Source organism: Cydia amplana, chromosome 14 (assembly GCF_948474715.1).
Source record: "Cydia amplana chromosome 14, ilCydAmpl1.1, whole genome shotgun sequence".
NCBI classification, from domain to species: domain Eukaryota; kingdom Metazoa; phylum Arthropoda; class Insecta; order Lepidoptera; family Tortricidae; genus Cydia; species Cydia amplana.
In genome coordinates this window covers 8,137,548-8,153,740 of record NC_086082.1, presented here as the reverse complement: position 1 = coordinate 8,153,740, position 16,193 = coordinate 8,137,548, and the positions used below count along the sequence as shown (strand labels likewise).

Here is a 16,193-nt window from a genome sequence, read left to right as displayed (position 1 = left end):
ATTCTGATAACGTTAAAACTTGGAATAAACGCCTTATATTTGTTGTCAGTCAGTCGAGTGTCTTTTAGAAAATGGTTGGCATCCTCATACTTTGAGAATGATAGAGCGACTCTATTGCGGCCTATACGTTTGACACTACCATTAACAATGTTCCTAAAATTGTGCCGTTTCAAAAAGTTGCCAAAAGCAATTGAATGAATAGAAGTGCCATCATTGGGAGATTCTTGTTGTTTCTGGACATGTACTACATACGGCGAAGAATCAGTTTGTATATATTGCTTCCTGGACATGTCTGTGAGCTGAGAGGTGGTATTCACTGAGCCAGCTGGGGCTGCAGCTGGGGCCGCAGCTGGGGCTGCAGCTGGGGCCGCAGCTGGAGCCGGAGCAGGAGCTAGAGCCGGAGTAAAAGCTGAGGCTGAGAGTGGTGCTTGAAATTGTGACTTTGTATCGGAGTTGTTTGAGCAAGTTTGACAATTGCAATCATCTGTAATGGATTCTTTATCCCTATTTTTGTCCTTGTTATGTCGCTTTTTTTTATTACAGTGACGACATATCCTCCTGGATGCGGTCTTTCGTTTTCTCACCTCAGAAGATACAGAACTATCTGTATCCACGCTGTGATACTCTTTCATATCAATTTCATTATCAGAATTTTCATTATTATCGATTGTAACAGTGTGGGAAACCGGAGGACCACCTCCTGGGTCGTGAGGCTCGTCGTCATCACCGCCCATGGCGGTGAAAAATGTATTAAACACTTACCTAGATAATGAATAAATATATACAAAATATAATAAACTAACTACCAATGATATTTACAAACTATTTACACTGCGGTGACCACTATTACTACTAAAAATATTTAAAATTGTATAAAGGAGAAAAAAATACGCGCGCACAGGTCGAAGTTTCCCGCCCTTTCTTTTTTGGCATTTGACACTGACAGTAAATTTGACGTTTACTGAGTACCATAGACACGAAACGAAACGAAATGACATTTTGCCTTTTTTTCATATTGCATATTGCATGCTCTGAAACAATTCCCAAGGTAGACAACATAAAAAATTATATATTTGTCTCTTTTTTTCTCAGCATGGAGGATATACAACAAAGAAGGTAAGAAAATATATTATGTTTTCGCACTATACCAACGTCACTTTATGTAGTCACAAGACCTCTCAGCTGAGGCTCTCGTCTTTACTTGTATTTGGGATTTATTGAATTCTTTGATCTTTATTCCAATTATTATTGGCTTGATCATAATTCTAAGATATCCTAGCCAAAATGGCTAACATCAACGAGGAAAATGTTAGTAAGCTTATTGGCGAAGAGAATATTGGTAAGTTCCTGCCCATTGTACCTTAACTTGCTAGGACCAATTTAATGAAAAAGATTATGTGATTACCACTTCCTTTTTTGCAGATATGATCGCTGCCACCAGCGTCCTGCAGCTAAGGGCCAGTGAAATCCGTCAAACGGATATAAAATGGCAATCTTATTTGCAGTAAGTAAAACTATTTTAAATGATTGCTGCTTAATCCATAGATGTGCTTTTGGAATTAGGTAAATGTGAGGTACATTGTAGGTCACAGATGATCACGCAGCGCGACCACGACTTCGTGTCGGCCCTGGACCATGGGATGAAGGACCTCCCTGATAAGAGCCCCGAGGAGTGCTGCTCCGTGTTTATCAACCTGCTCACCCATGTCAGCAAGGACCACACTATCCAGTACATTCTGGTCATGATTGATGATATCCTTTCTGTAAGTATTTTTTGGATAATATTGTTATGTTTTTCTACAAGTTAGACCCATTCACTTACTTTTTCACTCTAGAGAAATTTTAGTTGTGGGATGTGACAAAATTAAGTTTTGTTTTTATTGTGATCATTGCCCGTCTATAGTTAAAAAACATGCTTGACTTTTAAGTAAAGTTATTGAGATGAAAATTGACATACTACATGGCAAGATTATAATTAATCAAAAAAAGTTTACTGCTTTACTTTATGTTCAGTTCTTCTAAACAAACATTAATGATTTAAGCTGACAAATGATTTGTTGTGTAAGTTGATGTTAATTTATAGTTATAGTATAGAATACAAGGCAAAATAAGTTTTTGACTGTACTTTCCACAGGCAACTAATACTAATCAAGACAATTCTAAAAACGCCAAACATAATTAGGTTGCATTGTTTTATCACAGAGTTCCTATGGCCACATCCTCGTGTCTTCATCATCAGATCAGCTCGATTGTACCATAATATTGCATTGTCACTCGACTTAACATATATATGCATTTATGCAAATTTGCAGCTGCATTGGAAGTGGGTCAATTTAACTTGCAAGATTTGACCCGTACAAACATAGGCAATTTGCAATTTAATAAAAAACTTGTAAACATTGAAATCATCGTCTGCATACCTGATTCATGGATATTGGTAAAAAAATCATTTCAGGAGAACAAAAACCGAGTGAAGATTTTCCGCGAGCACAACAAGTCGGGACAAGTCTGGCAGCCTTTCTTGAATCTGCTGAACCGCCAAGACGAGTTTGTGCAGCACATGACTGCCCGCATCATCGCAAAGCTGGCCTGCTGGCACCCGCAGCTCATGGACAAGAGTGACCTCAACTTCTACTTGACCTGGCTGAAGGAACAGCTTAAACACAATGTAAGTTACTAATTTGATTATGAGCCTTGTAAACTCTGTTGATAATTTCTGGATACTGACTAAAAAAATAATGTTTAATTTGTATTATGGGAATTTACTGAAACTTTGTAAACAATGTCTATTTGTTACTTATATACGAAGAAACTACGATATTACTTTACAGGTTGCACATATCAGGAAATTTTTTTTTTTAAACTTATAACATTTGAAATCTGATATCAATTGCTTAAAAAAATATTTGGTAATATAATTTCAGTTGAACATAGAAAATTACTTAGAAAATTACCACTTACCACTTAGAAATTAACAACTGCACAACAATACACTAACTGTTATTTTATAAGTAACTAGAAATTATAAACAGAGTTTATAAAGTCTATGATTTCTATGCATGATTGCATCAAATAATTTGTGATATTGTTTTTTTTTATTGAATTATACAGTGACATGTCATTTTGTCGATAACATCATTGCTTGGCTGTTCTGTTAACTGCTAGCTTCACATTTTATCACCTACACTTCACTGAACAATTTTTATTTTGACATGCACATGCACCTGTTTGATTTGTTTGCAAGGAAACAAATTCAAGTTTGTACAAATTATTACACAAACTATGACCCATTCCACAAAAGCTTGTCACTTACAATAGTAGCGGAAATTTCTTTCATACTTCCTTTATTGGAAAGGAACTTCCATTTACAAGTTACAACCCTTATTTTGATCAGGGGCCCGTTTCTCAAAAGCTTGTAACTTGTAATACAAGCGGATGTCCCTTTTTGACAGCTTTTGTTAGAAAGGGACTTCCACTTGTATTACAAGTTACAAGCTTTTGAGAAACGGACCCCTGTTGCACTGTCTCTATTTTCAATACTTCCTGTGTGGTATGTCAAATATATTAAAATGACTAACAGACTATCCTGTAGAATGTCTAGATATTTTATAATTGAACAGATTTTTCAATATTTACCTCTATTAGAAATTAGATTGAACACTACACAGAACACAAAGTTACCAAATCACCTAGATATTTAATAATATTAACATACTTTGCACTACTTTAGTGCGGAGCTATGCATCTTCATTGAAGCTATAGTAGGGTCATTATTTGATTTGGTGTAAATTGGCATGTCCACGGTAAAAAATTTAAAAATCTTCAATTTAGGTATTTGTTTGCTCATAATCAAATGTTTAGCATGCAAGGATTTTGAGAAACGTTATGGTCCCTTTCTGTGAAACTTATCTCCGAAGATATGGACCTCGAAATTTTAAAGTGCCATGGTGATGACATTTTATGTGATTAGTGTGACGTTTATACATGGTAATGACAAATTATTATTTTTACCTTATAAATAATAATACATATTTTCTCACTTTAAGTAAAATATTATAGTAATATGAATAAAATACAAGCAAATAAAAATAACTCTCCATCGGCAGATTCTCTTAAAAGAGAAGATAAACAATAGAAAAGCGTTCCATGTCCTTACCGTGGAGAAATAGTCATTACCGTGGTCGAAATATCCACGGTATTCCATGGTAATGACTACCACGGTGATGACAAAAGCTAACATTTTGTCTCATAACCCTAAACATAGTTAATGTTCCAGAACATTCTTCCAATTACGTCATAACAGTTCGAATAAGTCATCGTATCAAATAGGATTCGTATTAAAATGATTTTCACTTACCGAGAAATAAGACACACAGAACCTGACAATTTTTTTAAACGGCTCCATGGTAATCGACTTATTATTTGAAAATTAAATATATGCGGGCACAAATGTTGAAGTGTGTTCCCACTGTCGATTACTAGGCGACGAAGGGCGCGCCGGGGCAGCGGCAGGATCTCAACACTGCGTTCTATTGGACAGCTATATGATGTGCAAGTAGCATCCACGGAATGACGGTACCGCGAAGGCCGGTTAAGTTCGATGGTGCCATTTAGTTCTGGAGGACACAATTTAATTTGTGCAATCAATAATGAATGTACTAACTAATGTAGTTTTAGGCACTTAGTAAATACTAGCCATAAATTTACATTTAAATTGACTTTTAGCTCATGTTTTGATGAAATCTGATCAGGCGACACGCGTTGGTAGTGACATTTTGACCCTTTGGAGCCTTAAAAAACATAGATCTTCTAAAGATAGCGGGAAATGGAACACGGCATGTATAAATATTTTTTTATTTACTACTTATAATTATAAGACACGGTAAAGATCCAATATCGTTTTGTGCCGAAAAACGCCGGCGACATGCGATTTACACCAAATCAAATAATGACCCAGTAACACCTTAATAGACTTTATTTCTTTAACATATATTTTAAACATTGTGAAAAACTGCTGTCAGTTTACAAACTTAAGATGTATCCAGGTATTGCTTGCATTTCGTATTACGATGTGCGCAGCATTCACCGGATCTGAATGCACCTTTGTAGCAGAAACCCATGATGTTAAATTATAGTACCTAAATAAAGTCATTAATCTAGAGCAGTTAACAAGCCGTGTTCACCGCGTATCATCGCCGGGGCAATCGCATGTGCACTATTACTGAGAGGTTTGTTTTCTGGTAAGGCGGAGAAAATGTCTGCCGAGTTAGCGCATGCCGAGCAGGTTATGTTGGCTCACGAGAAACCGATTGTGGACAAACACAAACACAAGGACAAGGCGCCCGAAGCCCAGGGCAAATACCACAGCCTTTACACCTCCTTCGACGACCTTGCGCCGCTCGAGGACCTGCCCCCGGGCTCCAAGAAGGTACTCTGTGTAGCCGAAGCTCTCAACAGTGTGTAACAACGATGCTAACCTGGTTTTAGAGCTGTTACTAATTTATTAATATTTCTTGTGTTCATTAATCGTTTAAGGCCCGCTTTTTTAACCAACTGTAAGTAGAGTGTTGTGTGTATTAGTATACTGTATACGCGTGAGCTTCAGACTTTGTGTAAATAATAAACGCAAATAGATGGTCTATTTATAATGTGCACAACAAATAGCGGTTAAGCCGGCGCTTTCGCAGCGCACGACAGTCGATTTCGCAATTAACTCAATCAATGTGCTGGTAACTTATCTAGCCGGCTCGTAAAACCTAATCTATAAAAAAAGTAGTTGCAAATGGAGTTGATAAAATTTGTAATTTCATGTTTTTGCAATTACCTAAGGGATTAATTAAGTACATTGGGGTTTTGGTTCCCGTGTTTCTATTTGTTTTATAGATTATTTAAATGTGAAGCTTAAAGCACAATGGGCTTAGTTTATCAAAAGAGGAATACGAGTAACTCTACGGCATTACATTCAGCATCGCTTTTTAGCCATATCCATGGTCCAGTTAAATTGACGCGTATTCATTTACATACCAGTATCTCTCTTATTTTAGTTACCCACACGTCAAAATTTGCCAAGAAAAATGCAATTTTGATTTATCAAAATAATGATTTAAAACAGAAGCTAGAGGTTAAATGATCAATACCGTTCCAAGCAATACGCGTTGACTTCGCTGGTCCTTTGAACTCTCAGCATATTATAGGTAGGTACTAAAGTTGGAGATGCGTGGTTTCCAGCACATCGACTACATCCAGTCGGTGGCGCGCTGCCTGCAGATGATGCTGCGCGTGGACGAGTACCGCTTCGCGTTCCTCTCCGTCGACGGCATTTCCACGCTGCTGTCCATCCTCGCCTCCAGGGTCAACTTCCAGGTATTACCATTTATATACATTTATCTATTATTACAGTAGGTCTTAGGTAATTATTTATAAGATTTATAAAACTGGACATGTAAATACTATAATATATATGCATGTTAGCAATAATCAAGTAGGTATAGCAACTTAATTGTAATATTTCTACGCCGGTAGAGGCAGAATATGACGCACTTATTGTAATTTGACCATCATTGTATCTACCATATTCTAAGAAATAAACATTTGTATTTGTATTTGTACACTTAACATTTTGTTGTAGGGTGAATTGTGGAGAGGGCTTGTAACTACCACAAAAATGTTTGTTTAATTTAAGGGTTAGGGTTTAAAGAGTGGCCATCGCAACGAGTGACAAGAAAAAGTTGATTCACCCAGTAGTTCCTTGCCATAAAGTACCATCGTTGGCACAGTTAACTGACTGTTCATAAAGCTTATTGCAGTCGACCGATGGATATTTTAGTGTTTCTAATAATATGTATCTGTCTTGTCTTCTGTACTTTACGATATTTTGAATCACGCGGGAATGATGATACAAGCAAGATTTGTGAAAGTTTATTGCAAGTGGTATGTAAAGAAACGCATCAAATGATGTCTTTGTTTTCAGGTCCAATACCAGCTGGTGTTCTGCCTGTGGGTGCTGACCTTCAACCCGCTGTTGGCCGAGAAGATGAACAAGTTCAACGCCATCCCCATCCTGGCCGACATCTTGAGCGACTCTGTCAAGGAGAAGGTCACGCGCATCGTGCTGGCCGTGTTCCGCAACCTCATCGAGAAGCCGGAGGACGGCCAGGTATGACCACTAGGACAGTTGTTCTATACAACCCGCTGTACAAGATGAACAAGTTCCACGCCACCCCATCCTGGCCGACATCCTGAGCGACTCCGTCAAGGAGAAGGTGACGCGCATCGTGCTGGCCGTGTTCCGCAACCTCATCGAGAAGCCGGAGGACGGCCAGGTATGACCACTAGGACAGTTGTTCTATACAACCCGCTGTACAAGATGAACAAGTTCAACGCCATCCCCATCCTGGCCGACATCTTGAGCGACTCCGTCAAGGAGAAGGTCACGCGCATCGTGCTGGCCGTGTTCCGCAACCTCATCGAGAAGCCGGAGGACGGACAGGTATGACCACTAGGACAGTTGTTCTATACAACCCGCTGTACAAGATGAACAAGTTCCACGCCACCCCATCCTGGCCGACATCCTGAGCGACTCCGTCAAGGAGAAGGTGACGCGCATCGTGCTGGCCGTGTTCCGCAACCTCATCGAGAAGCCGGAGGACGGCCAGGTATGACCACTAGGACAGTTGTTCTATACAACCCGCTGTACAAGATGAACAAGTTCCACGCCACCCCATCCTGGCCGACATCTTGAGCGACTCCGTCAAGGAGAAGGTCACGCGCATCGTGCTGGCCGTATTCCGCAACCTCATCGAGAAGCCGGAGGACGGCCAGGTATGACCACTAGGACAGTTGTCCTATACAACCCGCTGTACAAGATGAACAAGTTCCACGCCACCCCATCCTGGCCGACATCTTGAGCGACTCCGTCAAGGAGAAGGTCACGCGCATCGTGCTGGCCGTGTTCCGCAACCTCATCGAGAAGCCGGAGGACGGACAGGTATGACCACTAGGACAGTTGTTCTATACAACCCGCTGTACAAGATGAACAAGTTCCACGCCACCCCATCCTGGCCGACATCCTGAGCGACTCCGTCAAGGAGAAGGTGACGCGCATCGTGCTGGCCGTGTTCCGCAACCTCATCGAGAAGCCGGAGGACGGCCAGGTATGACCACTAGGACAGTTGTTCTATACAACCCGCTGTACAAGATGAACAAGTTCCACGCCACCCCATCCTGGCCGACATCTTGAGCGACTCCGTCAAGGAGAAGGTCACGCGCATCGTGCTGGCCGTATTCCGCAACCTCATCGAGAAGCCGGAGGACGGCCAGGTATGACCACTAGGACAGTTGTCCTATACAACCCGCTGTACAAGATGAACAAGTTCCACGCCACCCCATCCTGGCCGACATCTTGAGCGACTCCGTCAAGGAGAAGGTCACGCGCATCGTGCTGGCCGTGTTCCGCAACCTCATCGAGAAGCCGGAGGACGGACAGGTATGACCACTAGGACAGTTGTTCTATACAACCCGCTGTACAAGATGAACAAGTTCCACGCCACCCCATCCTGGCCGACATCCTGAGCGACTCCGTCAAGGAGAAGGTCACGCGCATCGTGCTGGCCGTGTTCCGCAACCTCATCGAGAAGCCGGAGGACGGCCAGGTATGACCACTAGGACAGTTGTTCTATACAACCCGCTGTACAAGATGAACAAGTTCCACGCCACCCCATCCTGGCCGACATCCTGAGCGACTCCGTCAAGGAGAAGGTCACGCGCATCGTGCTGGCCGTGTTCCGCAACCTCATCGAGAAGCCGGAGGACGGCCAGGTATGACCACTAGGACAGTTGTTCTATACAACCCGCTGTACAAGATGAACAAGTTCCACGCCACCCCATCCTGGCCGACATCTTGAGCGACTCCGTCAAGGAGAAGGTCACGCGCATCGTGCTGGCCGTATTCCGCAACCTCATCGAGAAGCCGGAGGACGGCCAGGTATGACCACTAGGACAGTTGTCCTATACAACCCGCTGTACAAGATGAACAAGTTCCACGCCACCCCATCCTGGCCGACATCTTGAGCGACTCCGTCAAGGAGAAGGTCACGCGCATCGTGCTGGCCGTGTTCCGCAACCTCATCGAGAAGCCGGAGGACGGCCAGGTATGACCACTAGGACAGTTGTTCTATACAACCCGCTGTACAAGATGAACAAGTTCCACGCCACCCCATCCTGGCCGACATCCTGAGCGACTCCGTCAAGGAGAAGGTCACGCGCATCGTGCTGGCCGTGTTCCGCAACCTCATCGAGAAGCCGGAGGACGGCCAGGTATGACCACTAGGACAGTTGTCCTATACAACCCGCTGTACAAGATGAACAAGTTCCACGCCATCCCATCCTGGCCGACATCCTGAACGACTCCGTCAAAGAGAAGCTTTTCTTACGAGAATCCTTAACTAGGGACAGTTGTTTGTCGCGTGTGCAAGGGCTCTTAGGTTTAGAGCGTTTTGAGTCCATTGCACGTTACGAGTTTTGTTTATGACTTTGTCTTTCTGTAATATGGTTGAATACATTATATCCTCAAAAGATCGGCACTTGAAGCCACAAAAAAGTCAATGAATGCATGTTATTTGTCCAGGTAGCAAAGGAGCACTGCATCGCCATGGTGCAATGCAAAGTCCTGAAGCAACTGGCGATCCTGGAGCAGAAGCGTTCCGACGACGAGGACATCATGAACGACGTGGACTTCCTCAACACCCGCCTGCAGGCCTCCGTGCAGGACCTGAGCTCCTTCGACCAGTACGCTACTGAAGTGAAGAGTGGACGGTGAGTTGTTCAAGTCTAGTGTGTTTTAGAAGCGCTCCGACAATGAAGGACATCATGAACGACGTGGACTTCCTCAACACCCGCCTGCAGGCCTCCGTGCAGGACCTGAGCTCCTTCGACCAGTACGCTACTGAAGTGAAGAGTGGACGGTGAGTTGTTCAAGTCTAGTGTGTTTTAGAAGCGCTCCGACAATGAAGGACATCATGAACGATGTGGACTTCCTCAACAACCGCCTGCAGGCCTTCGTGCAGGACCTGAGCTCCTTCGACCAGTACGCTACTCAAGTGAAAAGTGGACGGTGAGTTGTTCAAGTCTAGTGTATTGTAGAAGCGCTCCGACAATGAAGGACATCATGAACGACATGGACTTCCTAAACAACCGCCTGCAGGCCTCCGTGCAGGACCTGAGCTCCTTCGACCAGTACGCTACTGAAGTCAAGAGTGGACGGTGAGTTGTTCAAGTCTAGTGTGTTTTAGAAGCGCTCCGACAATGAAGGACATCATGAACAACATGGACTTCCTAAACACCCGCCTGCAGGCCTCCGTGCAGGACCTGAGCTCCTTCGACCAGTACGCTACTGAAGTCAAGAGTGGACGGTGAGTTGTTCAAGTCTAGTGTGTTTTAGAAGCGCTCCGACAATGAAGGACATCATGAACGACGTGGACTTCCTAAACACCCGCCTGCAGGCCTCCGTGCAGGACCTGAGCTCCTTCGACCAGTACGCTACTGAAGTCAAGAGTGGACGGTGAGTTGTTCAAGTCTAGTGTGTTTTAGAAGCGCTCCGACAATGAAGGACATCATGAACGACGTGGACTTCCTAAACACCCGCCTGCAGGCCTCCGTGCAGGACCTGAGCTCCTTCGACCAGTACGCTACTGAAGTCAAGAGTGGACGGTGAGTTGTTCAAGTCTAGTGTGTTTTAGAAGCGCTCCGACAATGAAGGACATCATGAGCGACATGGACTTCCTCAACACCCGCCTGCAGGCCTCCGTGCAGGACCTGAGCTCCTTCGACCAGTATGCTACTGAAGTGAAGAGTGGACGGTAAGTTGTTCAAGTCTAGTGTGTTTTAGAAGCGCTCCGACAATGAAGGACATCATGAAAGATTGATTATATGGACATCCTCAGCATTACTTAACAACCGCTTGCAGGGCGCGTAGCCAACGCGCTAATCGTTAACGCACCGTAGCGTATAGTACACCATGGAAATCCATGAAAGAGGCATATGTTCAGCAGTGGACGCAAATATGCTGAGAAGAGAGAGAGAGAGAGCCTATAGTAGTATTTTCTGTCTATCACTTTTCCCTACTAGTGTGACAGTTGCGTTTCGTTCGCTACGGAGCGTTATCGATTGCACGTTGGCTATGCACCGTCAGCTTCTTCGACCAGTACGCTACTGAAATCAAAAGTGGACGGTATCAGGCTTTAAATATGTGGTGTATGTTTGTGTTGTTTGAATATTTCTAGAATAATTACGCTAAAACGCGCCGCCAAAAAGATTGAACCTTCCGGGCGGGTTCAATCAATATGGGCGACATGACATGCATGAATATGTAGCTATAATGCTAATTGCTAAGTTTTCTGATTCAAACGTGTGAAGTAAATTTTTAGCGTCGAGAACTTTAAGCCTCTAGTCTAGTTCATACGAAACCATATACGGAAGTTATAAAATCCAACTCTATTGACAGCTATTAAAGTTCAAATTTAAACAAATAATTTTATATGACATGAACTAGAGCAAGTCGCAGTAAATTTACTGCCATCTTTAGACAGAAGATTAAAACTGTTAGAACACCATTTGACTTTGATCCCTATTCTTTCACTGATAAGGATACGGATCAAAGTTAAATGGCGTTCTATTAATAGTTTTAATCTTCTGTCGAAAGATGGCAGTAAATTTACTGTGACTACATAATTTACCTCTCAATCCGCCTCTATTTCAAATTCTCTTTGACTAGAGTAACTATAGCTGGTCAAGCAAATTTTACAGGAACAAAATATAAAACTTTAATTATTACTTTACTTCTAACTAGCTAGTATTTATGTATACTTTAATTTCTACGTTTTTTCCTCCATTTCATTCGCAATGTTGCTTGCCTCAACAATCTGTCATCCGCCTTCCGCTCTTTTCCACTAATGCTGGTACTATGTCAATTGTGTCATGTCATGTGTTTGTCCGTGTTGTCCATAATATTTGTTTGTTTTAGGTTCCCAGCCTATCCTTCCACAAAAACCAAAATTTAACCGAACATTCTCGTTGCGCAAGTCAAAAGTATACACCTCGACATTGGCAGAATCCACCTTGCTAAATTTAGCGAGGAATAAAAGCCATTATAGGGAAAAAAAAAAGCAAATTTTGTCAGTAAAAAAGGCGCGAAATTCAAATTTTCTATGGGACGATACCCCTTCGCGCCTACGTTTTTCAAAGCCGCCTTTTTCTACTGACAAGATCTGCTTGACCCTTGGAGGATACAACTAAACGGAGTAGCCATTAACAGGCTTTCCCCTCTGTCGAAAATAGGCGGCCAACGGTCATACACAATGTATGGACTGACGTTTATCTGACATGGCTATTTTTACGTTACGCATACATTTGACGTTCCCCTCCCCCGCAGAAAATTACAGACATGGCGTCTCCGTTTGATTATATCCTCCAAGGCTTGACCAAGTTTAGCATACAGAGATTTGGCAGCATACAGATATAACTAGAGATCTTTGTAGTGGTTTTTTGTTTAGAATTTTTTTTTTTAACCCGCATAAATGTCAATGTGGTTCAGTGAAGGGGACGGACTGAAAATCAGCGCTGCGCAGGCAATTTGTAATGAAATGACTGACGCAGCGTATGCTGAGCCCGTTCCTTTTGCCGCACAATTATTCTTATTTTTTTCAATCCTTATGTTTTGTAACCTGTATGCTTTTTGTGTTGCAATAAATGGTTTCTTATTCTTATTCTAAACTGTGTTCGCAGGTTGGAATGGTCGCCGGTGCACAAGTCGGCCAAGTTCTGGCGCGAGAACGCGGCGCGTCTGAACGAGCGCGGGCAGGAGCTGCTGCGCACGCTCGTGCACCTGCTCGAGCGCAGCCAGGACCCCGTCGTGCTGGCCGTCGCCTGCTACGACGTGGGCGAGTACGTGCGCCACTACCCCAGGGGCAAGCAGTGAGTACACCTTAAGCGGGGTTTACATTACCAAAATCAGTTTCACGAAAGTAGGTTGAGATATATAGCCGGTCAACCAAATATTGTCAGTAAAAAAAGGCGCGAAATTCAAATTTTCAATGGGACGATATCCCCTCGCGCCTACATTTTTCAAATTTGCCGCCTTTTTCTACTGTCAAGATCTGGTTGACCAATATTTGAAACTTTTGAAAGTATAGAATTCGATGTATTTGTAAGTAGTTTCGTGAAATAATTAGTGTAGTGATATACCACATTGTTGCTTGACCATAAGAACACATAGTATAAAACAAAGTCGCTTCCCGCTGTCTGTCCGTAGGTATGCTTAGATCTTTAAAACTGCGCATCGGATTTTGATGCGGTTTTTTAACCCTTCGTATGTATTAGCACTGATCAGTGCGAACGAATTTAAACCTTTTGTATTAAACAATGGACTTAAAATTGTGCACACTGATCAGTGCTTAGACATACGAAGGCTTAATAGATAGAGTGATTCAAGAGGAAGGTTTATGTATAATTTTTTAACCCGTGCGAAGCCGGGGCGGGTCGCTAGTTATTCGTATAAAGATAGGTACAAGCAATTTTTTTCCTTATGGCAAGGGATAATGTAGTACCCAGTATCTGTTGCTAAAAAAACGTCACTTATATTGAATATGTGTGAGTGTCACGTAATGTTGTAATGAATATTTGCAGTGTGATCGAGACCCTCGGCGGCAAGCAGCGCGTGATGCACCTGCTCAGCCACGAGGACCCCAACGTGCGGTACGAGGCGCTGCTCGCCGTGCAGAAGCTCATGGTGCACAACTGGTACGTTATATGTATTAGGGGCCATTTTTAGGGTTCCGTAGCCAAATGGCAAAAAACGGAACCCTTATAGATTCGTCATGTCTGTCTGTCTGTCTGTCCGTCTGTCCGTCTGTCTGTCCGTCCGTATGTCACAGCCACTTTTCTCCGAAACTATAAGAACTATACTGTTGAAACTTGGTAAGTAGATGTATTCTGTGAACCGCATTAAGATTTTCACACAAAAATAGAAAAAAAACAATTAATTTTTGGGGTTCCCCATACTTCGAACTGAAACTCAAAATTTTTTTTTTCATCAAACCCATACGTGTGGGGTGTCTATGGATAGGTCTTCAAAAATGATATTGAGGTTTCTAATATCATTTTTTTCTAAACTGAATAGTTTGCGCGAGAGACACTTCCAAAGTGGTAAAATGTGTGTCCCCCCCCCCCCCCTGTAACTTCTAAAATAAGAGAATGATAAAACGAAAAAAAATATATGATGTACATTACCATGTAAACTTCCACCGAAAATTGGTTTGAACGAGATCTAGTAAGTAGTTTTTTTTTATACGTCATAAATCGCCTAAATACGGAACCCTTCATGGGCGAGTCCGACTCGCACTTGGCCGCTTTTTTATTTTGTTGTCGTTTTTTTTCTCAGATTTTGATAAAATTTGGTGGATAGATAGAGTTCCTTATTCTGTACAGTGTACAACATAAGCGCAATTTCATTGTACGACATCTTTCACTAATGTACATGTCGCTGCTTCTCTAGTCTATGCTTGAGTGTGTTTGACTGCGATACAGTGACTTTTATTTGAATGACCTGCGGGCTCAGCACGGTTCCATTTTTATCCACTATCACTATGCCCGTCACTTTCGCACTTACATACTTGTTAATACGTGACAGGCATGGTGACAAACGATAAAAATGCGACCGTGCTACTAGGGCTGAACATCTTTAATGGATTGGTTCCTGGCTGATTTTGAGGACAGCCCGAAATGAGATGGCATCCTGAGTGGAACCGTCAGTGGGATTGGAATTGGAAAGTGTGGCAGTCAACCTCACTACATTCCTATAATTCATATTTTATGAAATCTATCGTTTTACTTATGCCGTACATTGAGCATCTTTAATTTACGTGATCGTCTAATCGACATACATTATTTTATTTCCAGGGAGTACCTCGGCAAACAGCTCGAGAAGGAACAAATCGACAAGCAGGCGGGTACCGTTGTAGGAGCTAAGGCCTAAGCAATATATATATCTATATTTAAAGCTTTGTTGTTATCGAGTATTTAGATTACGGGCTTCTATTACTGTTACAAATGTACTAATGATATGATCTAACGCTGTTGAGTGTGACCATGAATACATTTTACACGCCCTAAACTTGTAAATAAGTCCCAATTGATGTTACCTAATTTCAAATAGTAGCAGAGTATTATTGTTCAGTCAATATTATAAAAACAATTTGATTTATTTATTGTACACCTTGTTTTTAAAAGTAAGAAAGTCTAATGATTGTCAATATCCACATTCCTATTTATAATTGTTATATAAAAACGATTTATTAATGTATGCTTCAAGAAAAAATACTGTTATATGTAATTAATAAAAGTAAATAAAGTGTTAGAAGAAAGTACGTAGCTATACTTAAAGTTGTTGAGAGCTGCGACAGTATTGTGAATAAAATAAATAAATAGCGCAAATAGAATTTCATTTATTAAGTTTGCAACCGAGAAGACAAATTTTATAACTCGTTTACATATCTATTTCACAATAAAATGTGAAATGTTTATGATATACTAGCTTCTGCATGTGACTTCGTCCGAGTAGAATGACGATTTCGTTTTAATAAAACTGTCCTACCCTTCCCCAGGACTCAAAATTTCATCTAAATCGGTTTGTGTGTTTATGCTTGAATAGACCGTAACTAAAGTTGGTCAAACCAGTCAAATTTGTCAGTCAGTAAGAACCAGAAAAACTATACTCATCCTTTTCTTTTGGGTGCTAGTACTAGTGTAAGACAAAGATAGTATGATTCTCTCTGTCTGTTTGAAATGAGACAGTGCTTTGACAAACTATATATATACTATTTGATTTGAATTTTGCGCCTTTTTCTGCTGATAAAGTTGTTTTACAGACTACGCATATTAGGGTATGCGCGCACGGGCAACTTTTGTCGCCGCGACTATTTTGTCTCTCACGTCAAGTCTATGGGCTAGTATGGAAGTTCGCACACGTAGCGACGCGACTCCCGGGAGACTTTTTTGTCCGCGAGACAAGCCCGCGACGCAACTGTCTCCTTCCCTATTGGTTTAAATGCTAGTGCGCGCACGGGCGACAAATAAGTCGCCGGCTGGCCAGATGCCACTCGACCGCCGCGGCGAGAGCTTGTATGTGTACGTGTACGAAT

At 42.1% G+C, this 16,193-nt stretch overlaps 1 protein-coding gene across 1 annotated transcript; it reads left to right on the top strand.

The window, feature by feature from the left end:
* Positions 1–1,144: 1,144 nt before the first annotated feature.
* Positions 1,145–15,491, top strand: LOC134654062 (V-type proton ATPase subunit H). Its single transcript, XM_063509477.1, has 10 exons — positions 1,145–1,339; positions 1,423–1,504; positions 1,586–1,763; positions 2,456–2,668; positions 6,229–6,363; positions 6,971–7,156; positions 9,626–9,813; positions 12,781–12,969; positions 13,681–13,794; positions 14,953–15,491. The coding sequence occupies exons 1-10, from the start codon at positions 1,285–1,287 to the stop codon at positions 15,026–15,028; spliced, it is 1,416 nt and encodes a 471-aa protein (XP_063365547.1). The 5' UTR covers positions 1,145–1,284; the 3' UTR covers positions 15,029–15,491.
* The last annotated feature ends 702 nt before the right edge of the window (positions 15,492–16,193 follow it).

Bases quoted from the DNA above. Each gene is read 5' to 3' on its own strand.
- LOC134654062 (XM_063509477.1), top strand. From the start codon at position 1,285: ATGGCTAACATCAACGAGGAAAATGTTAGTAAGCTTATTGGCGAAGAG. The intron at 2,669-6,228 runs GTAAGTTACTAA...CGTGGTTTCCAG, and splicing joins AGGAACAGCTTAAACACAAT to CACATCGACTACATCCAGTC. The intron at 9,814-12,780 runs GTGAGTTGTTCA...CTGTGTTCGCAG, and splicing joins ACTGAAGTGAAGAGTGGACG to GTTGGAATGGTCGCCGGTGC.